This window comes from Lynx canadensis, chromosome A2 (assembly GCF_007474595.2).
Source record: "Lynx canadensis isolate LIC74 chromosome A2, mLynCan4.pri.v2, whole genome shotgun sequence".
In the NCBI taxonomy this organism is placed as follows: domain Eukaryota; kingdom Metazoa; phylum Chordata; class Mammalia; order Carnivora; family Felidae; genus Lynx; species Lynx canadensis.
Window position 1 is genome coordinate 19,620,387 of NC_044304.2, and position 26,905 is coordinate 19,647,291.

At 38.0% G+C, this 26,905-nt stretch overlaps 1 protein-coding gene across 6 annotated transcripts in view; it reads left to right on the top strand.

Moving 5' to 3' along the window:
• The window catches only part of DOCK3 (dedicator of cytokinesis 3), a 597,238-nt gene that overhangs the window by 200,778 nt on the left and 369,555 nt on the right, over positions 1 to 26,905 (top strand). For all 6 annotated transcript variants that reach the window (XM_030306883.1, XM_030306888.1, XM_030306884.1 and 3 more), the window contains exon 5: positions 16,453 to 16,549. In XM_030306883.1, coding sequence (XP_030162743.1) covers positions 16,453 to 16,549 — 97 coding nt within the window. The remainder of the gene's footprint in view (positions 1 to 16,452; positions 16,550 to 26,905) is intronic.

Sequence of the window (26,905 nt, forward strand, 5' to 3'; positions counted from 1 at the left end):
TGGAAGTTTTCCTTCCCTTTCTATTTCTTGGAATAGCTTGAGAAGGATAGGTATTATCTCTGCTTTAAATGTCTGGTAGAACTCCCCTGGGAAGCCATCTGGTCCTGGACTCTTATTTGTTGGGAGATTTTTGATAACCGATTCAATTTCTTCGCTGGTTATGGGTCTGTTCAAGCTTTCTATTTCCTCCTGATTGAGTTTTGGAAGAGTGTGGGTGTTCAGGAATGTGTCCATTTCTTCCAGGTTGTCCAATTTGTTGGCATATAATTTTTCATAGTATTCCCTGATAATTGTTTGTATCTCTGAGGGATTGGTTGTAATAATTCCATTTTCATTCATGATTTTATCTATTTGGGTCATCTCCCTTTTCTTTTTGAGAAGCCTGGCGAGAGGTTTGTCAATTTTGTTTATTTTTTCAAAAAACCAACTCTTGGTTTCGTTGATCTGCTCTACAGTTTTTTTAGATTCTATATTGTTTATTTCTGCTCTGATCTTTATTATTTCTCTTCTTCTGCTGGGTTTAGGCTGCCTTTGCTGTTCTGCTTCTATTTCCTTTAGGTGTGCTGTTAGATTTTGTATTTGGGATTTTTCTTGTTTCTTGAGATAGGCCTGGATTGCAATGTATTTTCCTCTCAGGACTGCCTTCGCTGCGTCCCAAAGCGTTTGGATTGTTGTATTTTCATTTTCGTTTGTTTCCATGTATTTTTTTATTTCTTCCCTAATTGCCTGGTTGACCCACTCATTCGTTAGTAGGGTGTTCTTTAACCTCCACGCTTTTGGAGGTTTTCCAGACTTTTTCCTGTGGTTGATTTCAAGCTTCATAGCATTGTGGTCTGAAAGTATGCATGGTATAATTTCAATTCTTGTAAACTTATGAAGGGCTGTTTTGTGACCCAGTATATGATCTATCTTGGAGAATGTTCCATGTGCACTCGAGAAGAAAGTATATTCTGTTGCTTTGGGATGCAGAGTTCTAAATAGATCTGTCAAGTCCATCTGATCCAATGTCTCATTCAGGGCCCTTGTTTCTTTATTGACTGTGTGTCTAGATGATCTATCCATTTCTGTAAGTGGGGTGTTAAAGTCCCCTGCAATTACCACATTCTTATCAATAAGGTTGCTTCTGTTTATGAGTAATTGTTTTATATACTTGGGGGCTCCGGTATTCGGCGCATAGACATTTATAATTGTTAGTTCTTCCTGATGGATAGACCCTGTAACTATTATATAATGTCCTTCTTCATCTCTTGTTACAGCCTTTAATTTAAAGTCTAGTTTGTCTGATATAAGTATGGCTACTCCAGCTTTCTTTTGGCTTCCAGTAGCATGATAAATAGTTCTCCATCCCCTCACTCTGAATCTAAAGGTGTCCTCAGGTCTAAAATGAGTCTCTTGTAGACAGCAAATAGATGGGTCTTGTTTTTTTATCCATTCTGATACCCTATGTCTTTTGGTTGGCGCATTTAATCCGTTTACATTCAGTGTTATTATAGAAAGATACGGGTTTAGAGTCATTGTGATGTCTGTATGTTTTATGCTTGTAGTGATGTCTCTGGTACTTTGTCTCACAGGGTCCCCCTTAGGATCTCTTGTAGGGCTGGTTTAGTGGTGACAAATTCCTTCAGTTTTTGTTTGTTTGGGAAGACCTTTATCTCTCCTTCTATTCTAAATGACAGACTTGCTGGATAAAGGATTCTCGGCTGCATATTTTTGCTGTCTAGCACCCTGAAAATCTCGTGCCAATTCTTTCTGGCCTGCCAAGTTTCAAAAGAGAGATCAGTCACGAGTCTTATAGGTCTCCCTTTATATGTGAGGGCACGTTTATCCCTTGCTGCTTTCAGAATTTTCTCTTTATCCTTGTATTTTGCCAGTTTCACTATGATATGTCGTGCAGAAGATCGATTCAAGTTACGTCTGAAGGGAGTTCTCTGTGCCTCTTGGATTTCAATGCCTTTTTCCTTCCCCAGTTCAGGGAAGTTCTCAGCTATTATTTCTTCAAGTACCCCTTCAGCACCTTTCCCTCTCTCTTCCTCCTCTGGAATACCAATTATGCGTATATTATTTCTTTTTAGTGTATCACTTAGTTCTCTAATTTTCCCCTCATACTCCTGGATTTTTTTATCTCTCTTTTTCTCAGCTTCCTCTTTTTCCATAACTTTATCTTCTAGTTCACCTATTCTCTCCTCTGCCTCTTCCATCCGAGCTGTGGTGGTTTGCATTTTGCTTTGCATTTCCTTTAAAGCGTTTTTCAGCTCCTCGTGACTGTTCCTTAGTCCCTTGATCTCTGTAGCAAGAGATTCTCTGCTGTCCTGTATACTGTTTTCCAGCCCAGCGATTAATTTTATGACTATTATTCTAAATTCACTTTCTGTTATATTATTTAAATCCTTTTTGATCAGCTCATTAGCTGTTGTTATTTCCTGGAGATTCTTCTGAGGGGAATTCTTCCGCTTGGTCATTTTGGATAGTCCCTGGTGTGGTGAGGACCTGCAGGGCACTTCCCCTGTGCTGTGGTGTATAACTGGAGTTGGTGGGCGGGGCCGCAGTCAGTCCTGATGTCTGCCCCCAGCCCACCGCTGGGGCCACAGTCAGACTGGTGTGTGCCTTCTCTTCCCCTCTCCTAGGGGCGGGATTCACTGTGGGGTGGCGTGGCCCGTCTGGGCTACTTGCACACTGCCAGGCTTGTGATGCTGGGGATCTGGCGTATTAGCTGGGGTGGGAAGGCAAGGTGCACGGCGGGAGGGGGGGCAGGCTTAGCTCGCTTCTCCTTAGGTGATCCACTTCAGGAGGGGCCCTGTGGTAGCCGGAGGGAGTCAGATCCGCTGCCGGAGGTTTGGCTCCGCAGAAGCACAGAGTTGGGTGTTTGCGCGGAGCGAGCAATTTCCCTGGCCGGAACCGGTTCCCTTTGGGATTTTGGCTGGGGGATGGGCGGGGGAGATGGCGCTGGCGAGCGCCTTTGTTCCCCGCCAAACTGAGCTCTGTCGTCCGGGGGCTCCGCAGCTCACCCTCCCTTTGTCCTCCAGCCTTCCCGCTTTCCGAGCAGAGCTGTTAACTTATCACCTCCCAGACGCTAAGTCGCGCTTGCTGTTGGAACACAGTCCGTCAGGCCCCTCCGCTTTTGCAAGCCGGAGTCGAGGGCTCTGCTTGGCTGGCGAGCCGCCCCTCCGTCCCGGCTCCCTCCCGCCAGTCCGTGGAGCGCGCACCGCCTCGCCACCCTTCCTACCCTCTTCCGTGGGCCTCTCGTCTGCACTTGGGTCTGGTGACTCCGTTCTGCTAATCCTCTGGCGGTTTTCTGGGTTATTTAGGCAGGTGTAGGTGGAATCTAAGTGATCAGCAGGACGCGCGGTGAGCCCAGCGTCCTCCTACGCCGCCATCTTCCTGCGCCTCTGTTGTTCTTTCTTAAATGCTTTTCTGCATCTATTGAAAGGATCATACAGTTTTTATCCTTTTCTTCGGATATTTTAAAACCCTGGCTACAATTTATGATTATATCCCTCCTTTTACACTATTATTGTTTTGGTCTTATTTAAAAATTTATTTTCACATGATTAGACCTTTCTTAAGTGTGTTTTGATTTAGCAAAGAATTTACATCGCCAGTCCTCCCTATTAGCTCTCATTGTTTTCTATTTCATGAATATGTTTTAAATTTTTATAAGTAATATTTTCTAATTTCTAATTTTTTGGACCTCTGGTTTTTATAAAACTTAAACAGGGGCACCTCTGTGGCTCAGTTGGCTGTGTCCAACTTTGGATCAGGTTGTGATCTTACAGTTCATGAGTTCGAGGCCTACGTTCAGCTCTGTGGTTACAGCTTGGAGCCTGGAGCCTGTTTTGAATTGTGTGTCTCCCTTTCTCTGTGCCCCTTCCCTGCTCACGCTCTGTCTCTCTCTCTCTCTCTCTCAAAAATAAATAAACATTTAAAAAAGTAAATATAAAAAAATTATACAATTTTTAAAACTTTGTCAGTCTGGAAACTCTGTGAATTATATTCAGTCTTTTCTAATTCTAGAATTGAAGAGTATGGAATTCCCTCTTTGTAATACTTTAGCTATATTATACAAGGTATTATAGTTAGTATGTGTTTCCAAATTGATAATCTCTAGAATATTCTCCTTTAGCTTCATAAAGTTTATATTTTGCTCTTCTGTAATTTGTGGACTGTAGTATAAGTTAAATCTCATCACCACACCCTTTAAAAATGGTGAGAAAGGAACAAGGAAGATAAGAATGAAGTAAAATTTATAAATATATATGATAGAGCAAGGAACAATACATAGTGGATGATATAGACATGTTTCTCTACCTAGTTGCAGGTATTAATTTTCATTAACGAACTCCTTTTTTTACTACCCATTTTATGATGTTTTTTCTTTAGCACCTCAGCTATGGTATTTGAGCCTTTGGTGATTCAGTATGATAAGGGATGATATAGTTTTTTCGTTAACATTTACCACAGAGTATGACAATAGTAGGATGTTCCTTGTGGATCCCTTTGGTTCCATCTGTGTGTTTCCCCACTTCTGTTATATAGCAGTAAATCTGTTTCTTCTTGAGGACTGGCAAAAATTAAACACAACAGCCAATACCAAAACCACCTCTTTTTTCCCACTTGTGTGCCCAGTGGCAGGAAGAATTTAAAACTGAAACAGCCTCATGGTAATCTCACATTCAGTGTAATTGAATCATGTTCTCATCTGGTATATTCATATTTCACTTGGATTCTGTATCAGTGGAATAAAAAATCCTCAAGAGATTGGAACCTAAAATTTTACAAGTGAGTCATTATGTTTGAGAGTGAGAAGTGTCCCTTCCATTACTACTTCTTTCTTGACCCATGTTCTGTCTTTGGGAAAAACATAGCTATATTGGTTCCTGGTTCAGAGCATTTATCACATCATGTGGATAGTGCCCAAGTCTTTAAAAAGATAGCATGATGAATTATTTTAGAGTCCTCTCTGTTGTTCTGTACAGTCCAGTGTTCTGGGTGATGAAGTAATTAGTAATGCCAGTTAATCCTGTGGGTACCAGTCTATTATTTTACTTCTTTTGGTTTCAAGTGAGGTCCTTGCACATATTTCAGTTTTACCCACATTAACATGATGGCAAATAAAATATTGAGTAGTCTACTGAAGGTCATGTTTCCAGAGATTAAGGAGGCAGAGGAAGTAAGTCCAAATCCCATCCCTTTTATGGTGAATGGAGTCCAGTGTAGTACACTTGCCAAATTGTGTTGGCTAATCCACTTGGAGGATGATACTATATCAGAGTCTCAGCATTACCCACTGCTACTAGCCAGTTCTCATTCAACACTTGTACCAGATCAGCCTTGATGAGGGAAAGTCCATGGAGTTAAGCTTATTAATAGCTGTAATGCCTTTTACCACATTCATTGTGGGATATCTGGGGAAGGAAACAGACTGAATTAATGGGACACTTGGAGGAGTGTTGGAAAATTGGCTTCCTTTGCAAGATAACTCTTTAAGTCTTAAGGAAGTCTTTAAGGAAGGCAAGGACACCCTCATGAGTAGAGAAGGAGGGCCTTTTTCTACTGCAAAGGGAAGTATATTAAGGGTGGAACTTGGGCTCTTTTAAGTGTCCCATGTCATACTTTTATTTCTACCATGCTTTCTAATCAGTAGCCTGCCTTTTATCTTCGTATTTATGGGAAGACATAAATTCAACTGACCTTGTAATTCAGCAAACATCAGGATCAAAACTAGAGTTTGGTTTTTGGTTTTGAGCTCTGAAAGTGAAAGAGAAGATTAATCTAAGTGAACTCTTACGCAGAACATCAATAAAGTGAGCATTCAGCTTTTTGTAGCCCTGGTTTTCTGACCACAGATGATCCTTCCAATTAGATATTACAGAGTATATTAAATTGTCTCATCTATCCATTCTACATTTGCTAGATTTATTTAACTCTTAGTTTATTTAAAAACATTTTTAATAATTTTATTCAACTATTTTTATTTTTTATATTTTAGTTAATATAGAGTGCAGTATTGGTTTCAGAAGTAGAATTCAGTGATTTCTGAATACAACACCCAGTGAGCATACAACACCCAGTGCTCATTACAACAAGTGCCTTAATACCCATCACCCATTTAGCCCATCTCCCATCCACCTCCCTCCATCAGCCCTCAGTTTGTTCTCTGTTGTTAAGAGTCTCTTGTGGTTTGTTTCCCTTTCTTCTCCCTACCCCTTCCCATGTTCATCTGTTTTGTTTCTCAACATTCCACATATGAGTGAAATCATACGATATTTGTCTTTCTCTGACTTATTTTGCTTAGTCTAATAATTCTAGCTCCATCCATATTGTTGCAAATGGCAGGCTTTCATTTTTTTGATGGATGAGTAGTATTCCATAACACACACACACACACATACCCACACACCCACACACCCACACACACACCACATCTTCTTTATCCATTCATCAGTTGATGGACATTTGCACTCTCTTCATTGTTTGACTATTGTTAGTACTGCTATAAACATTGGGGTGCACATACCCCTTAGAATCTGTATTCTTTTTTTTTTTTTAAAGATTTTTAATGTTTATTTTTGAGAGACAGAGAGCGATCAGGGGAGAGGCAGAGAGAGAGACACACACAGACTCTGAAGCAGGCTCCAGGCTTTGAGCTTGTCAGCACAGAGCCTGACATGGGGCTCATGAATCATGACCTCATGAATCATGAGATCATGACCTCATGATTCAACCTGAGCCGAAGTTGGATGCTTAACCAACTGAGCCACTCAGGCACCCCATCAAATCTGTATTCTTTTACCATTTGGGTAAATTCCTAATAGTGCAATTGCTGGATTATAGAGAGTTCTATTTTTAGTTTTTTGAGGAACCTCCATACTGTTTCCAGAGTGGCTGTACCAGTTTGCATTCCTACCAACAGTGCAAGAGAGTTTCCCTTTCTCCACATCCTTGCCAACACCTGTCTCCTGTGTTGTTAATTTTAGCCATTCTGACAGGTGTGAGGTGGTATCTCATTGTGGTTTTGATTTGTATTTCCCTGATGATGAGTGATGTTGATCATCTTTTTATGTGCCTGTTAGGCATCTTGATGTCTTCTTTGGAAAAATGTCTATTCATGTCTTCTGCCCATTTCTTTTTTTTTTTTTTTTTTTTTTTTTTTTTTTTTTTTTTTTTGTCTTCTGCCCATTTCTTAATGGGATTGTTTGTTTTCTGGGTGTTGAGCTTCGTAAATTCTTTATAGATTTTGGATAGAGTTAAAGGGAGAATCAGTAGGTCAGCGATACCAAGAAAGTTTCTTCCTTTTGATTATGTAGTCCAAATTACCCTTTTATACTTGCCTTTTTTTTTCTTTGACCTCATTGTTGGTCTATTTTTTTTTAATTTTTTTTAACGTTTATTTATTTTTGAGACAGAGAGAGACAGAGCATGAATGGGGGAGGGGCAGAGAGAGAGGGAGACACAGAATCGGAAGCAGGCTCTAGGCTCTGAGCCATCAGCCCAGAGCCCGACGCGGGGCTCGAACTCCCGGACCGCGAGATCGTGACCTGAGCTGAAGTCGGACGCTTAACCGACTGAGCCACCCAGGTGCCCCTCATTGTTGGTCTATTTAACAAACTGCTTTCTTGTTTTTTTTTTTTTTAAGTTTTAATTATTTATTTATTTATAGAGAGCACAGTGAGTGAGGGGCAGAGAGAGAGAGAGAGAGAGAGAAGAGAGAGAGAAGAGAGAGAGGGAATCCCAGGAGGGGCAGAGAGAGAGAGAGAGAAGTGAGGCTTACCTGAATTGGGCTCATGTTTACCTGAAATGGGACTCAAGCTCACCCGATGTGGAGATCGAGCTCATCTGATGTGGGTCTTGAATTCATGAACCATGAGATCATGACCTGTGCAGAAGTCAGATGCTTAACAACTGAGCCACCCAGGCACCCTTAACAAACTGTTTTGAAAGTCAACCTCAGACTTACTGTGCTTGTAGCTGTATGGATTTCTATTGCATGTGTTCTAGGAACCTTGGCATTACCATCATCACAGCTGATTGGGGATTTGGGGGCTTGAAATCAATAGATGAGAGAGGGAATAGGAAGGGAATCAATAATGGTGCGCATGTAAGAAATACTGGAAGAATTATTGACAGCTGCCAAAGAACAATAATTTGAGCATCTCAAGGGCTCTGGGGTAGACTTCTGCATTGTGCAGTATTAGACAACTTAGAGAAGAACACGCTTATGTCCTAACTTATCACAGCATGACATGAAATCAAAAGTATAGACTTTCTCTGATTATGCTTTCTTGCTCATCTTACTTCATTGCCTTCTAACTGCTCTCCCCCCTTTTATCCATGCTCTCCTACAGTTTATTCTCAACATAGCTGCCAGAGTTATGTGAAAAAAATCATTTTATACTTGTGTTTAAAATCTTCCAATGGCAGGGTGCCTGAGTGGCTCATGAACATCCAACTCTTGATTTCAGCTCAGGTCATGATCTCATGGTTCATGGGATCAAGACCCGTGTCAGGCTTCGCGCTGACAGCATGTGGCTTGCTTGGGATTCTTTCTCCTTCTCTCTGTGCCCTCCCCACTTCCCACCCCCCACTGCTTGTTCACCCCTACTCACTCACTCGCTCTCTCTCTCTCAAAATAAACTTAAAAAGAAATAAAATCTTCCAATGACTTTTATTTCATTCAGAGTAAAAACCAAGTTCTTATAAAGGCTTACAAAGTTATATGACCTGGCTTTGCTCCTTCTACTCTCCCTATTTCTGAGTCTACTTCAGGTACAGTGACTTCCTTGCTTTTATTCGAACATATCAGGGATGCTCCTGCCTTAAGGTTTTTGTTCATGCTGTTTCCTATGCTTGGAGTACTGTCCCTGGCTAAAACTCTGTTACTTCATTCAGGCCTTTTCTCAAATCTCAGTGAGACACATCCTGACTACCATATTTAATTCTGCCTCCTCATTCCCCTCACCAACTTAAAACTGAATGCTCCCACAGGACTGCTGCCTCTTTAAACTGTCACTGGGGGTGCCTGGGTGGCTCAGTTGGTTGAGCGTCCAACTTTGGCTCAGGTCATGATCTCACAGTTCATGGGTTTGAGCCCCACATCAGGCTGTGTGCTGACCTCTTGCTCAGAGCCTGGATCCTGCTTCAGATTCTGTGTCTCCTTCTCTCTCTGCCCCTCCCCTGCTCACGCTTTGTCTCACTCTGTTTCTCAAAAATAAATAAATGTAAACTGACTGTTGCTGCCACCAAATTGATTTCTTTCTACTCTCTTCTTCTTTGGGTAATTGGTTTTCCTTTCTAAGTCTGTGGTAGGTTGAGCTCAGGTTATGAGCCTGTACTATAATAATAGAAAGGCTGAGAAATCAAGTGTCTATTATCTTCTGGTTGTATAGTGGAAGGCAACTCTGTCTCTACATTTGGGGTTTAATCACAGTTTTTCTGCAACACTGCCGTTCTTTTCTGCTGGGAATCCTGTTATGAGTAGGTTGGAATTCTTTCACTTATCTCTCATGTCTCTTGAGTACTCGTTCATACTTTGGGTTACTTTTTTGCTTTGACCTACATTCTAGAGTGATTTCTTCACTACTCCCTTGCTACTAATTTTCTTTTGAATTCTGTCCAGCATGTATCCTTTCTGTTGAGATTTTTCCCCCCTACTGCTAATGTTTTTTGACATTTAAAAAATTGTGATAAAATATTCATAACATACAATTTAGCATTTTAACTAGTGTTAAGAGTGCAATCCAGTGGCATTAAGCATATTCACAATGTTGTGCAACCTTCTTGAGTATTCAACTCTAGAATTTTTCATCATCCCAAACAGAGACTCTATATTTCTTAAACAGGTAACTCCCATTCCCACTTCCTCCAGCCCCTGGAAACCTCTCTTCTTTCTATCTCTATGAATTCTCCTATTCTAGGTTCCTCATATAAATGGAATCACACAATATTTGTCCTTTTGTGCCTGGCTTATTTTACTTAGCATAGTGTTTTTGAAGCTCATGCATGTTATAGCATGTATCAAAATTTCATTTATTTTAAATGTTGAATAATATTCCCTTATATATATGTATTGCATTTTATTATTCTATTCAACCATCAGTGGACATTTTCTTCATATACTTTTCATTTGTAAAATTCCTAGTTGGTTCTTTTGCACATTCATTAGCTCTTGTTTTATTTGTTTTTGCTTGTGTTGCTTCTTTTCCTTTTTTAAATGGAAGTTAACTAATTTCTCTAAACATTATAAAAATTTTTTTTATTATTACATTTATTTATTTTTGAGAGAGTGAGACAGAGTACAGGTGGGAATGGGCAGAGAGAGAAGGAGACACAGAATCCAAAGCAGGCTCCAGGCTCTGAGCTGCCATCACAGAACCTGACACAGGGCTCGAGCCCACGAACCATGAGATCATGACTTGAGCCGAAGTCAGACACTCAGCCGACTGAGTCACCCAGGCATCCCTCTCTAAACATTATAAACATATAAAAATGTTTATCAGACTTTTATAAAAATCTGAGGAGATTTTTAATATTATTTTTAAACCTTGACCATTATATTTTTCATGTTTTAGAATTTTGGTTTTTAGAAGTGAGAGATTTTGTTTTTCCCCTCCTTCTCTCCCTCTGAGCACATCTGTATAGTGCTTATTCAGTTACCTCTGCTTGCTCCCAAGGCCCAATGTAGACCCAAGTTCTACAGTAACATTTTAAATCTCTTTCCCCATGGTTATATTTGGGCTATGGCAGATCATGACCCTAGGCTGAGGGGAGGAGGGAACTGCTTTAGGCCCAATCTATTTAGTTCTAGAACCTTTAAAAGCCATAGTTCCAAGTGAGGTTCAGTAGCAGTTTTTTCTGCTTGGCCTATGCAATAGTATGTTTGTAATAATACTCTGTCTGAATTTTAGGAATTTTTAGGATATTGATTTTGTGTTTATAATCTAAGAAAAATGAATCTGTTTTAGTTTAAAAGGCGAAAGATTTATACGATTTGAAGAGAAACCAGAGTATGAATCTGTTTTAGTTTAAACTTGATTAGTATAAATTGAAGTGAGTCCAAAGCCTTAGAAATTTCAAATAGGAATGTAAATTTCCCATAGATATCCCTGGTTAAAATAGCTGAGGATGTAATATATGAAACTTTCCATTTTATTCCATACATTATTTCTGCATTAATCTTATTAAAACACAACACTCTTTTTTTTTAATTTTTTAATGTTTATTTATTTTTGACACAGAGAGAGACAGAGCATGAGCAGGGGAGGGGCAGAGAGAGAGGGAGACACAGAATCCGAAGCAGGCTCCAGGCTCTGAGCTGTCAGCACAGAGCCTGATTCAGGGCTCGAACTTACAGAGTGACAGATCATGATCTGAGCCGAAGTTAGACGCTCAACCAACTGAGCCACCCAGGCACCCCAAACACTCTTTTTAAAACATTTTTTAATTTAAATTCTAGTTAATTAACATACAGTGCAATATTGGTTTCAGGATTAGAATTCAGTGATTCATCAATTACATATAACACCCAGTGCTCATCATAACAAGTATCCTCCTTAATACCTATCACCCATTTAGCCCATCCCCCACCTCCCTCCCTCTATCAACCCTCAGTTGGTTGTCTATCTTTAAGAGTCTCTCATGGTTTATTTCCCTCCCCCTTTTTTAGAAAATATATTTTTTATTTTTTAGAGAGAGAGTGCAAGTGGGGGAGGAGGGGAGAGAGAGAGAGAGAAGAGAGGAGAGAGAGAATCTCAAGCAGGTTCCATGCTCCTTGTGGAGCTCTACATGGGGCTCGAGCCCACACCCTGGGATCATGGCCTGAGATGAAATCAAGAGTCAGATGCTCTGGATAAAGGGCTAGTATAAAATCTATAAAGAACTCACCAAACTCCACACCCGAAAAACAAATAATCCAGTGAAGAAATGCGCAGAAGACATGAATAGACACTTTTCCAAAGACATTCAGATGGCCAACAGACACATGAAAAGATGCTCAATGTCACTCCTCATCAGGGAAATACAAATCAAAACCCACTGAGATACCACTTAATGCCGGTTAGAGTTGCTAAAATGAACAAATCCGGAGACTATAGATGCTGGCGAGGATGTGGAGAAACGGGACCCCTCTTGCACTGCTGGTGGGAATGAAAATTGGTGCAGCCACTCTGGAAAACAGTGTGGAGGTTCCTCAAAAAATTAAAAATAGATCTACTCTATGACCCAGCAATAGCGCTGCTAGGAATTTACCCAAGGGATACAGGAGTGCTGATGCATAGGGGCACTTGGACCCAATGTTTATAGCAGCACTTTCAACAATAGCCAAATTATGGAAAGAGCCTAAATGTCCATCAACTGACGAATGGATAAAGAAGATGTGGTTTATATATACAATGGAATACTACTTGGCATGAGAAAGAATGAAATCCTTCCATTTGCAGCAACGTGGATGGAACTGGAGGGTATTATGCTAAGTGAAATAAGTCATACAGAGAAAGACAGATACCATGTTTTCACTCTTATGTGGATCCAGAGAAACTTAACAGAAGACCATGGCGGAGGGGAAGGGGAAAAAAAGTTACAGAGAGGGAAGGAGGCAAACCATAAGAGACTCTTAAGGATTGAGAACAAACTGAGGTTGATGGGGGTAGGGAAGAGGGGAAAGTGTGTGATGGGCAGGAAGGAGGGCACTTGTTGGGATGAGCACTGGGTATTGTATGGAAACCAATTTGACAACAAATTGTATTTAGAAAAAAAAGAAAACAAAAAAATAATAAAATACTTGCCAAAAAAAAAAAAAGTCAGATGCTCAACCAACTGACCCACCCAGGCGCCTCTGTTTCCCTCTCTCTTTTAAAACACAACACTCTTATAACATCTCCTGTGTCTCTTTCCATAGGGCCAGGTTTAAATCTCTTAGCCTTGCCCTGATAATACCTTCTGTCTTTTCAGTTACCTGTGTGTCCCCAGCATGAATCCTCTTTAATATGTTTTGCTCATTGTTTTCTCTGTACCTTTTTTATAGCTTATTACAGCCTACAGGGTCCTCTCTCTACCTCCATGCTTTTCAAACCTAACCTTCCTTTGGGAACCTCACTTCCTTCATGAAGCTTTATCGTCAGTTTACAGTGAACATTTTCCTTCAGAACTGCACAAAAACTTATAGTTGATGTCACATAGCATCTATTTGTGCTTTATATTTAAATTTTGTTATTAAGATTGTGATCTCCCTGATTGTTTCTATAAATCTCCTGATTATCTCTGTAGCACTCTTAAAAACATAGAATATAAAAATAATTTCAGAAATTAATGTTTATATGCAGTTATCCAGTAATTTGAAGAAATAAAGGATGTCTTCTCCTTGAATTCAGTTTTTTGTAGTAAGTCATTAAGACTTCTTTTTCAGATCTGTCATTTGTCACTGGCTTACTCTCCTTTATCTGAGAAGTTCAGTATGACTTATTTTTAAGAGTTAAACTAAATTAAACCATTTATTTAAACTGTTGTAGTAGTACCTGAAATAATTGGTAAAGTTGAGTCTTGGAGTCACTGCCTTGGATGCTAGTGACACAAGGAAAAAAAATATATCCCATTTTACTCTTAAGCCTTTGATGAAAGTTTTTATCTATCTATCTATCTATCTATCTATCTATCCATCTAAATTCTAGTTAGTTAACATACTGTTTAGTATTGGTTTCAGGAGTAGAACCCAGTGATTCATCAGTTACCTAGAACACCCAGTGCTCCTCCCAACAAGTACCCTTCTTAATGCTCTTTATCCATTTAGCCCATCCCCAACCCATGCCCCCTCTAGCAACCCTCCAGTTTGCTTTCTGTATTTAAGAGTCTGTATGGTTTGCCTCTCTCTCTGTTTTTATCTTATTTTTCCTTCCCTTCCCCTATGTTCTTTTGTTTCTTAAATTCCATATATGAGTGAAACATATGATATTTGTCTTTGTCTGACTTACTTCACTTAGCATAGCACACTCTAGTTCCATCTATGTTGTTGCAAATGGCAAGATTTCATTCTTTTTGATTGCCGAGTAGTATTCTATTGTACATATATACCACATCTTCTTTATCCATTCATCAGTCGACATTTGGCTTCTTTCCATCATTTGGCTATTGTTGATAGTACTGCTATAAACATTGGGGTGCATGGGCCCCTTTGAATTAGCATTTTCATATCATCTGGATAAATACCTGGTAGTGCAATTGCTGGATCATAGGGTAGCTTTATTTTTAATTTTTTTGTTTGTTTGTTTTGAGAGAGAGTGAGCAAGCGCCTGTGTGTGCACATGCACACTGGAGAGCGGGGGAGGGGCAGAGAGAGAGAGAATCAGAGGATCCAAAGTGGACTCAGTGCCAACAGCAGAGAGCCTGATGTGGGGCTTGAGCTCACAAACCATGAGATCATGACCTAGCCGATGTCGGACACTTAACTGACTGAGCCACCCAGGTGTCCCACTATTTTTAATTTTTTGAGGAACCTCCATACTGTTTTCCAGAGTGGCTGCACCAGTTTGCAACCCCACCAATACTGCAAAAGTGTTCCCCTTTCTCCGCTTCCTTGCCAACATCTGTTGTTTCCTGAGTTGTTAATTTTTGGAAGTTTTTATTTTAATCAGCTTATAAATTTGATCAATGTGGATAGTTCTCTGGCATCATTCCAAGAAGATTCTTTTTATCTGTTGGACTGAAGCACACAAAATACAACAATAAAGCCATAAAACACCATCAAGTAACATATATTCATTGATACTCAATGTACTGAGTCATCTTTGAACACAGTGGTTTGTCACCTATCATACTGTATAAAGACATAATACATAATGATAATAGTTTGTATAATATTTTGCTATTTCCAGGTGGTTGAATATGGTTAATAAATCAGAATTATAGATTCTAATCACCTCAGCATATCAGTATATAACATTTTTATACCAGAAAATATTTCATTATCCCTCACAATTGGCATAGACATTATAAAAATATTACCAAGTTATGCCCCTACTTTGAACAACCTTTCAGTAACTTTTCAGTCGTTTTACTTGAGTTAAGATCTGGAACATTTAGTATCATTTGAAAAGGCCCTGTCAGAGCTGGCTTCAGCATTACTGGCTTTTTTAAAGTTCTTGTTTATGTGAAATTCTTTCTAATTTTGGTGGCTTCTTGTATACTGTTTCCTTTGCAAGTGACACCATACCTGGTTTTCTCCCTCTCCACACACTTTTCCTGTCATGACCTTTTTGCATCTTTTGGGCCATTCTACTTCTTCAGAGAAGATTTCACTGATCCTTTCTTTTTAAATCATGTCTCCCAGCTAAAATATCTCATTGTACACTTTAATTTCCTTCTTAGATTCATCACTGTTCATTTATGTATGTTGTGATTATTTGTCTGTTAATTGCCTATCCAGAACAAGAGCTCTCTGAAGTTAGGAACCCTGTCCACTTTTGTTCACTGATAAATCCTTGGCAGTTAGCACAGGGAATGGCACCACAGTCGATGCTGCTTACGAGGTAGGCTGAGGGAAACCCAGTACCTTTCTGACCCTTACCAGGATCAGAATTCCTCTACCAGACCCAGAATTCCTCTACTGACACAGTTTTCTAAGAAAATAGAAAACCAGTATAATGAAGGGTTTATAAAATGTTTTAGAAATCAGTGCGTGGGTCCCCTTCCCCTCATTTCCATCAAATCTTTGCATTACTGTTAAGTGTTAAAGGGCACAAATAACTTAAAAAATTAATTTAAGCAAGACTTGGGCAGTATATGGTCTTTCCTTAAAGAAAAAGGCTTAAAAACGGTCTTTAAAAAATTCTGTTTTAGGGGCTCCTGAGTGGTTCAGTTGGTTAAGTGTCTGACTTCGGCTCAGGTCATGATCTCATGGTCCATGGGTTCCAGCCCTGCTTTGGGCTCTGTGCTGACAGCTCGGAGCCTGGAGTCATCTTTGGATTCTGTCTCCCTCTGTCTCTGCCCCTCCCTCCTCGCCCTATGTCTCTCTGAAAAATAAACTTTAAAAAATTATTTTAAAAATCTTTTATTTTGTATTTATTTTTTTCTTTTTTGTGTATTTTTATTGAAATTCTAGTTAACATATAGTATAATACTAGCTTCAGGTGTACAGTATAGTGGCTCAACACTTCAGTACAACACCCTGTACTCATCACAAGTGCCCTCTTTATTTCTTTTTTCTTAAAAAGTCTGTTTTAAAGGCAGTATTTCTAAAAGTAAAATTGAGGACTTATATAGCAAAACCCAGGTATTTTTACATTAATTCAGTCCATTTACATTGTTGCATCATATTACTGCAAAAGAGTCTTTAATCAGTTGGATGTACCTCTCCTTTATATTTGCATGAATTTAAAATTTGAATTACACACATTAAAAATGTCAATAGATAGCATTCTGGTATTTTATCAAAGATAATGTGGCTGTTTGTTGTGTGTCTGGTTGTAGGCAGTATGAAACTGTGGTTCCACTTGAAGATTCTATTGTGACTGAGGTTACAGCAACTCTACAAGAATGGGCCAGTCTGTGGAAACAACTCTATGTGGTAAGTAGTTGATAACTAGCTTACTAGATCATTAAAATTCCATTATACCAAGTGAAAAAATTTATCTTACCTATGCCAATTACAAATTTTTAGATTTCTGAATATTTGCAGCTTTTCAATGTATGTTCCTAATATTAACTGAGACATAGTACACTGAATGTTGTTCAATCTGAGGAGAATACATTATTTGTATGCCTGCAGTCCCTCCACCCTATCCCAGTCAATGGAATTTAAGTTCCTTAACACCAGGGATTTTAACTGTCTTACTCACTGCTGTAGCTCCAGAAGCTTTCATAAAATAGGTATTTACTGAATGAATGAACAAACTTAAGAGTTGCATTGTGAGCCTAATGGTGGGTAAAGGCCAAGAAGTTGTATCCACAGTTTCTTATAGCTAGTAAGCTGATAGGATATGTCATATATGACATGCTTTGCTAAGCCCATAATTAATAGAAAGATTAGTAAAAACCCAGCCCATATCCTCTGGAAACAGGAGAGTGATAGGACACACAAAATCAGGGCTAAACATGAGTGACAAGGTTTGGGTTCGAACAAGATGGAATAAACACATTCTGTATATTCTTCTTAGTAATTACAACAAAAATCCTGGACAAAACCCATAAATCACCTGCCAGAAAACTCTGAAAGTAAAGGAAGAGAAGGTGGAGTGATTAGGGACCTTTGGACTCAAGGATTGAGTGAGTTCCCTGATTGTTGTTTTTTCTTGCCTCCCATATACTTTGGCCTGGGCTCTAGAGAAGCCCACAACCTGGATATACTGTTGGGTGCACATAAAAAGCATTAAAGAAAGCCTTTTTTTTTTTAAGCCAAAGGATGGCACAGCAAGACAGAAACCTTTTAATCTATCCTTTCTGTTCTCCAGACAAACATTGCAATAAAAGCTGCACCCTCATACCCACCGAAATAGGCATTGCAATAGTGGAACTACTCCATCTCATACACACACTCTTACCCCCATGTGCAGTAACACATGTCTCTCTCCAGTGGAGCCTTAGGTCAAACACTGACTTCTACCCCTCCCCACTATAGTAATCAGGCAGTGCCTCTCTTCATTGGAGTCTGTGGGAAGATTCTGACTTTCACTTCACCACCACTTGCAAGGTGGCACTTTTCTACAGCAGAGCCTGTGGGTGGGACTCTGGATTTCACAACTACCCAGTGTTAACATAGTGATGCCCTTATTTTGCAGAGTTCTGTGGGCAAAACCAGACTTCCTTCTATGCTCTAAAGTAAGGAAGCAGCCTCCATCCACAGAGGAGCCTGTGGTTGGAGCTCTTGATTTCCATTTCCCTTATAAGAATAAGTGGGTCCCTTCCCAGCTGAGCCTATAGGCAAAACTGACTTTAACCTCCCCATTACGAGATAGTGCTCCGCTCTAGTACACCATGTGAACAGTCCTCTATTTTTCATCCTTGTCCTGCTGAAATGAGGCAGTGCTTCTCCCCACCCAAATCCATGCAGAGTGTAAGTGAAGTAGAGTTCTGCTATCTAGGTAACACACAAATGGGGAAAACCAGAAGAGCACTGGAAAGACTTCATATACGAAATTGATATATGAATCACAGACCACAAAAGTGAGCCTAGAATTGCATTCTGAATCTAAGCAGATTGACCACCTACTAAAATAGAAGTTTTAAACAGGAATCTGAATGTCATAGTACAATACTTAAAATGTCCAGTATACAGACTAAATTTATTTGTCATGTAAAATATCAGGAAAACTTTAAGAAGAAAAGATAATCAACAGATGCCAACTTTGAAATTACAAAGACATTGGAATCATCAACAGGGGTTTTAAAACTGCTTTTGTAAAATTGCTCCAGCAAGCAATTAGAGACACTCTTGTTTTTTTTTTAATTTGCATCCTTATTTACTTACATTATTTTATTTATTATATAATTTATTGTCAATTTAGCTAACATACAGTGTATACAATGTGCTCATGGCTTTGGGAATAGATTCCCATGATTCACCATTTACATACAACATCCAGTGCTCATCCCAGCAAGTGCCCTCCTCAGTGCCCATCATCTGTTTTACCTGCCTCCCCACCCCCTTCCACCCTCAGTTTGTTCTCTGTATTTAAAAGTCTGGGTGGCCCAGTTGGTTAAGCGTCTGACTTCGGCTCAGGTCATGATCTTGTGGTACATGAATTTGAGCCCCATTCGGGCTCTGTGCTGACAGCTCAGAGCCTGGAGCCTGCTTCAGATTCTGTGTCTGTCTCTCTCTCTGCCCCTCCCCTGCTCATGCTTTGTTTCTCTCCCTCTCTCATAAGTAAAAACATACACAAAAATTTTAAAAAATAAAAATAAAGGTCTCTTATAGTTTGCCTCCCTCTCTGTTTGTAACTTTTTTTTTCTTTCCCTTCCCCCATGGTCTTCTATTAAATTTCTCAAATTCCACATATGAGTGAAAACATGATATCTTTCTCTGACTGACTTATTTCACTTAGCATAATACCCTCCAGTTCTGTCCACGTTGTTGCAAATGGCAAGATTTCATTATTTTTCATTGCCGAGTAGTATTCCATTTTGTGTGTGTGTGTGTGTGTGTGTGTGTGTGTGTGTGTGTATACACATATACTGTATACACTATATATATATATATGCACACATATGTATATGCACACACAGTATATATAGACACACTATATATATACACACACTATGTACACACTATACACACACACATCTTTTTTTTTTTTTTTTACACCACTTCTTCTTTATCCATTCATCATTTGATGGGCAGTGGGCATTTGGGCTCTTTCCATAATTTGGCTATTGTTGATAATGCTGCTATTAACATTAGGGTACATGTACCCCTATGAATCATCACTCCTGTATCCTTTGGATAAATTCCTAATAGTGCTATTGCTGGGTCATAGGGTAATTGTATTTTTAATTTTTTGAGGAACCTCCACACTGTTTTCCAGAGTTGCTGCACCAGTTTGCATTCCCACCAGCAGTGCAAAAGGGTTCCCCTTTTTCCACACCCTCACCAACACCTGTTATTTCCTGAGTTGCTAATTTTAGCCACTCTGACTGGTGTGAGGTGGTATCTCAATGTAGTTTTGATTTGTATTTCCCTGATGATGAGCGATGTTGAGCATCTTTTCATGTGTCTGTTAGCCATTGGGATGAAGAGACACTCTTGAAACAAATGAAAACACTCTTGAAACTGCAGCAAGGAAATAGAAAACTTAAAGAATCAAATGAAAATTTTAGAACTGAAAAATAGACTAACAAAAATTTAAAAATTACTAGATAAACTCAATAGCAGAATGGAAAGAACAGAGGAAGGAATTAGTGAGCTTAATGATGGATCAAAAGAAATTATCCAGTCTGAATAATGGAGAGAAACTAAATGGAAAAGTAAACTTAGCTTCAGAGACCTGTGGGACAATAACAAAAGATATAACATTTAAGTCATCAGAGGACTAGACAGAAAGGACAGAATGTTAGACAGAAAGGACAGAATGTGGAGTTAAAAAAAAATTGAAGAAATAATGGCTTAAGTCTTCCCAAATTTGGCAAAAGATGTAAGCCAAGAAGCCGAGTAAACTCTAAACAGGATAAACCTAAAGAAATCCATGCACAATCACATTGTAGTTAAATTTCTGAAAATTAAGGCAAAAGAAGAAAATCTTTGTATATATGTATATATATTTAAAAAAAAATTTATGTATTTTAAAATTCCAATATAATTACTATACAGTGTTAGATTAGTTTCAGGTGTGCAATTTTGTGATTCAACAATTCTGTACATTATTCAGTACTCATCATGATAAGTGTACTCTTAATCCCTCCCCTTCACCTATTTGACCCATCCCCCCACCCGCCAAAGAAAAAGTTTTAAAAGGGAAACAACACATTACCATTAGGGAAATGACAATTTGAATGACAGCAAATTTGTCATCAGAAACTATGGAAGACACAAGGGAGTGGCCCAACATTTTTCAAGTACTGAAAGAAAAAAACCCTGATGTTACCCCAGATTTGTGTATCCAGGAAAAATATATTTCGGGAATAAAGGAGAAATAAACACATTTTTAGATGAAGGAACCCTAAGAAAATTTGTTGCCGTTGGATTGGTTCTAAAATAGTAGCTATAATGGATGTTTATCAGATACAAAGTAAGAGATAATGTAAGGACACTTGGAATATAGGAATGAAGAAATCAATAGAAGGGGTAAATTCTGTTAGGTTTTTAAAGTAGTCTTTGAGGAGACAAAGCAGAAATTATAACACTAATATGGATTTCAGTGTATGTAGAGGTTTATATTTAAGGAAGTTGTATCTAAAATGGTGAGGGAAAGGGACATAAACTGTGGTATCTGCATTCTATTTCAAGTAGTAAGATGTTGATACTAATAGATTATAATACATTATGCATATATGTTATAATCTCTAGAGCAATCATTAAAACTGTTACACAAAGCAATATAATAAAAATGCTATCAATAAACCAAAATGGAATACTAAAATGCTCAAATAACCTATACGAAATTAAGAAAGGGAAAACAGAGGAAGGTGAAACAGAGGGAACAAAAAAATAAATACTAAAATGGTGGATTTAAATCCTAATATATGAATAATAAAAAGATGAAAATTGGCAGAGTTGATAAAAAAGACTTAACTGTGTGCTGTAAGAAACTCCATATATAATGACATAGGAGGTGAAAAGTTAGAAAAATACATACCATTCAAACAATAAAAAAAAGCTTGAATGGCTACAGTAAAAAATATTATTATATTAATTATGAATTATTTCTTCCTTAAATAAAAATAAAAATAAAAATAAATAAAATGAATTATATTACTATTAATTAAAGTTGATATCAGAATAAAGAAAAGGGATATCACAGAGTGGTAAAAAGATCAGTTTACCAAGAAGATGTAACAATCTTAAATATGCATGCACCAAAAAACAGCTGCAAAGTAAATGAAATAAAACCTGAAAGGACTGAATAGAGAAAATGGAGAAATCATTTATTATATTTGGAGATTTATGACCCTTTCCCCTAGTAATCGATATAACCACTTGACAAAAGTCCCCAAGGATAGTGAAGAACTGAACAATGCCATCAACCATTGGGATCTAATTGAAAGTTTTAGACTGTTCCATCCTATAAAATTGGAATACAGATTGTTTTCAAGCACATGTGGAACATTCACCAAGATTGACAATATCTTGGGTCATAGAACAACTCAACAAGTGTTCAGTAATTCATGTCATACAAAGGATAATCTGACATTAATGGAAACAAAATAGAAATCAGGACCAGACAACAGGAAAATATTGAAGCACTTAGAAATTAACACACTGTTAAATAATCCATGGATCAAAGAGGAAGTCTCAAGAAATAAAAAATATGTTTAAATGAATATAAATGAAAATATAATGTATTATCTGGAAAACAGTGTGGAGGTTCCTCAAAAAATTAAAAATAGAACTACCCTATGACCCAGCAATAGCACTAATAGGAGTTTACCCAAGAGATACAGGAGTGCTGATGCATAGGGTCACGTTACCCCAGTGTTTATAGCAGCGCTTTCAACAATAGCCAAATAATGGAAAGAGCCTAAATGTCCACCAACTGATGGATGGATAAAGAAGATGTGGTGTATATATACAATGGAATACTACTTGGCAATGAGAAAGAATGAACTCCTACCATTTGCAGCAACGTGGATGGAACTGGAAGGTATTATGCTGAGTGAAATAAGTCAGTCAGAGAAGGACAGATACCATATGTTTTCACTCATATGTGGATCTTGAGAAGCTTAACAGAAGACCATGGGGGAAGGTAAGGGGAAAAAAATAGATACAAACAGAGAGGGAGGGAGGCGAACCACAAGAGAGTCTTAAATACAGAGAACAAACTGAGGGTGGATGAGGGGTGGGGGAGAGGGAAAATGGGTGATGGGCATTGAGGAGGGCACTTGGGATGAGCACTAGGTATTGTATGTAAACCAATTTGACAATAAATTATATTCATAAAAAATATAATGTATTAAAATGTGTGGAATGCAGTTGAAGCAGTGCTGAGAGGGACATTTATAGCATTAAGTGCATATAATTAAAAAAAAACATGGTATCAAATCAATAACTACTTCAAGAATCTAATAAAAGAAGATAAACCCAAGCAAGCAGAATGAAAGAAAAAATAAAGAGCAGGGATTAATGAAATTAAAAATAGAAAAACAAGAGAAAAATCAGTCAAACCAAAAGCCAGTTTTTAAAATATCAATAAAATTAATAGACATCTACCAAGACTTACAAAGAAAACAACTGAAATAATAATTACCAATACATTTGGACTAAAGAAAGAGATATCACTGTAGATTCCACAGACATTAAATTGACAATAAGAAAATGTTATAAACAACTTCATAACATGTAAGTGAGAATCTAGATGAATCAAACAAATCCTTGAAAATCACAAGTTGCCAAAATTCACCCAAGGTAAAATAGGTAATCTGATTATGCTACAGGTATTAAAGTAATTGAATTTATGAAAATCCTTCCCAAAAAGAAATGTCTAGGCACAGATAGTTCCACTGGTGAATTCTACCAACAGTCTAAAGAAGAAAAGACAGCAAAATGATTCAGAAAAAGCATTTGAGGAAATCCAACACTCTTATGATAAAAATGCTCAGCAAACTTTGAATAAAGGGAACTTTTTCACCCTGAGAAAGGGCATTCATAAAAACCTACAGCGAATATCATACTTAATTGTGAAAGTCTGCTTTTGGGAACAAGGTGAGGAAGTCTGCTTTTAACAGTTTTATTCCACATAGTACTAGAAGACTAGAAGACTAGAAGACTTAACCAGTGCAGTAAGGCAAGAACATCCTATTCAAAGCCCAGATCTACCCCCACTACCACCCAAATACAAGATATGCTAAGAAACTGAAGCATGTTTGGTTAGCATTAGATCAGTTTAATAAAGTATGCGCAACACTTGTCTACTAAAAACTATATAAAACATTACTGAAAGAAATTAAAGAAGACCTAAATAAATGGAGCAAGAAGTCATGCTTGCGGGGTGGAAAACTAAATTTTGTTAAGATATCCATTAATTTCAAAATGAATTTTTGCATCAACACAGTAGCAAACAAAATTTCAGTGCGCACTTTTGGGTAGAAATTGATTACATTGATTCTGCAATATATACTAAGTTGGAGTATGTGATTTTTTTGTGTGTATGTGATTTCAAGACTTACTATGAAGTATAGTAATCAAGACAAAAGGTATTGACAAAAGGATAGGCATATACATCGGTGGAATAGATGGAGATAATAATTGACCACACCAATATGGTCAATTAATTTTTTTCATTTATATATTTTAAATAAAGATTGTATATAATTTAAGGTGTACAACATGATGATTCAATATATATGTAATTGGTGAAATGAGTGCTAGAGGAACCTAATAAGCATGTCACCTTTTCCTCACATAGTTACCATTCCTTGTGTGTGATGAGTGCCCTTGAAATGTACTCTCTTAGCGTATTTTTAGTAATCAATGCAGTATTGTAGAGTATAGCCCTCATGCCTGTATGTTAGGTCTGTGGCTTTTTCATCCTCTGTAATTGGAACTTTGTACTCTTTGACCAACATCTCTGTTCTCTGCTTCTGTAATTTATACTTTTTTAGATCCTGTATATGTTATTAAAAAAATATGTGTGTGTGTGTGTGTGTGTGTGTGTGTGTGTGTGTATTACATACATAATATGTATGTAGTCCTAAATGGTATACATTTGTTTCGGTGTTTATATGGTTAGAATTACTCTGTACATATTTTTCTACAACTTCCTTTTATCCCTCAGTAGTATGTTCTCACATTTATTCATGTTGTATTAGTAGTTGTTCATTTCATGGTTATATAGTATTCCATGTGATTATGCCCTATTTATCCATTCCACTCTTGGTTGACATTAAGGTTAATTCCATTTTTTTTTTTTTTTGCCCATGTTCAAGAGTGAGACTGGTCTGTAATTTTCCTTTCTCCAGTGTCCTTGGTCTGGTTTAGGTATCAAGGTTATACTAACCTCATAAAATGAATTGGAGAGTTTTCTCTTTTTTTATTTTCCTAAAAAAGCTTATATAAGATTGTGATTACCTGTTCCTTTATTTTTTTTTTAATGTTTATTTTTGAGAGAGAGTGAGCACAAGTGGGGGAGGGGCAGAGAAAGAGGGAGACACAGAAACTGAAGTAGCCTCCAGGCTCTGAGCTGTCAGCACAGAGCCCAACATGGGTCTCACACTCACGGGCTGTGAGAACATGACCTGGGCCTAAGTTGGACGCTCAACTGACTAAGCCACCCAGGAGCCCCTGTGATTACCTGTTCCTTGAATAGCTGATAGAACTAACCTTTAAACTAGGATAGTATTTTCTTCATTAAATGATACTTTAAATTACTGATTCCATTTCTTTAATGCTTTTGGAATCATTCATGATTTGTTTGTTTTTTTAAGAGAGAGAGGGGATGGGGAAGGGCAGAGGCATAAAAAGAATCCCAAGCAGGCTCTATGCCCAGAGCAGAACCCCATATGGGGCTTAATCTCACAACCCTGAGATCATGACCTTAGCAGAAACCAGAAGTCGGATGCTTAACTGACTGAGCTACCCAGGTGCCCCCATTCAGGATTTTTCTTGTCAATTTTGAGAATTTCTTTGTTTTAGGAATTTTTCTATTTCATGTTTTTAATGGTAAAGACATAAATTGCCTTCTGCAATAGTTAATTCCTGTTTTCACTCTTAATATTCTTTATTTGTGCCACCTTATTCATCTCACTTTGACTTGCCAGAGATTTGTCTATTTTAGTAACCTTTTCAGGTAATACTTTTGGCTTTGCTAACCGTAAGTTATGGTCTCATTTTCTATTTATTTAATTTGTGTTCTTGTTTTTATTTCCTTCTACATTTTTTGTGGGTTTACCCAGTTTTTCTTTTTCCAACTTATATATAGTTGGAAACCTAGCTTATATGTTTTTTTATTTTTATTTTTTTTTATTTTAGAAAGAGAGAAAGCACGAGCGGGGGAGAGGGACAGAGGAAGAGAGAGAATCTTAAGCTGGCTCCACGCTTGGCAAAACCTGACATAGGGCTCAGTCTCATGACTATGAGATCATGACCTGAGCTGAACTCAGGGGTCAGATGCTTAACCAACTGAGCCACCCAGGCGCCCCAGCTCATTTGTTTTTAATTCTTTCTTTAGGTATGTCTAGTGTGCTATGTAACGAGCCATGAGTTCATTGATTACATTTGTTCTAGAAACTCTTTGGCTATTTTTTTTAGTATTTATTTTAATTCCAGTTAGCATACAGTGTTATATTAGTTTCAGGTGAATTACTGTAATATAGTAATTCAACATGTCTATAAATCACCCTGTGCTCATCATGACAAGTGCACTCCTTAATCCCTGTCATCTGTCCCACCCATCCCCCTCACTGCCTCCCCTCTGGTAACCATCAGTTAGTTCTCTATAATTAAGAGTCTGATGGCTAAAATCAGCAACACAGGAACAACAGGTGTTGGTGATGATGTGGTGAAAACGGAATACTTGTGCACTGTTGGTGAGAATGCAAACTGGTGTAGCCACTCTGGAAAGCAGTATGGACATTCCTCAAAAAGTTAAAAATAGAATTACATATGATCCAGCAATTGCAATACTGGGTATTTACCCAAAGAATACAAAAACACTAATCAAAAGGGATACATGGCACCCCGATGTTTATAGCAACATTATTTACAGTAGCCAAGATACGGAATCAGCCCAAATGTCTACTGATTGAATGTATAAAGAAGATGTGGTTAGATATACAACAGAATTACTCAGCCATAAAAATAATGAAATCTTGCTGTTTGCAATGACATGGATGGAGCTAAAGAGAATAGTGCTAAGCAGAATAAATCAGAGAAAGACAAATACAATATGATTTTCCTCACGTGGAATTTAAGAAACAAAAACAAACAAGCAAAGGAAAAAAATAAGAGACAAAGAATTCTTTAGTTATTTTTTTTAAGTCTGCCTGGTTAGTTTTTACAGCCTTTTCTTCCTGTTATGTACTGTACTCATTTATTTCTTTAAACATAGATATCCATAATATTTTGTATACGATCATTTCAGTGTTCAATTTTTGTACTAATTCAGTTGTCTTTTTTTTTTTTAATTTTTTTTTCAGCGTTTTTATTTATTTTTGGGACAGAGACAGAGCATGAACGGGGGAGGGGCAGAGAGAGAGGGAGACACAGAATCGGAAACAGGCTCCAGGCTCTGAGCCTTCAGCCCAGAGCCTGACGCGGGGCTCAAACTCACGGACCGCG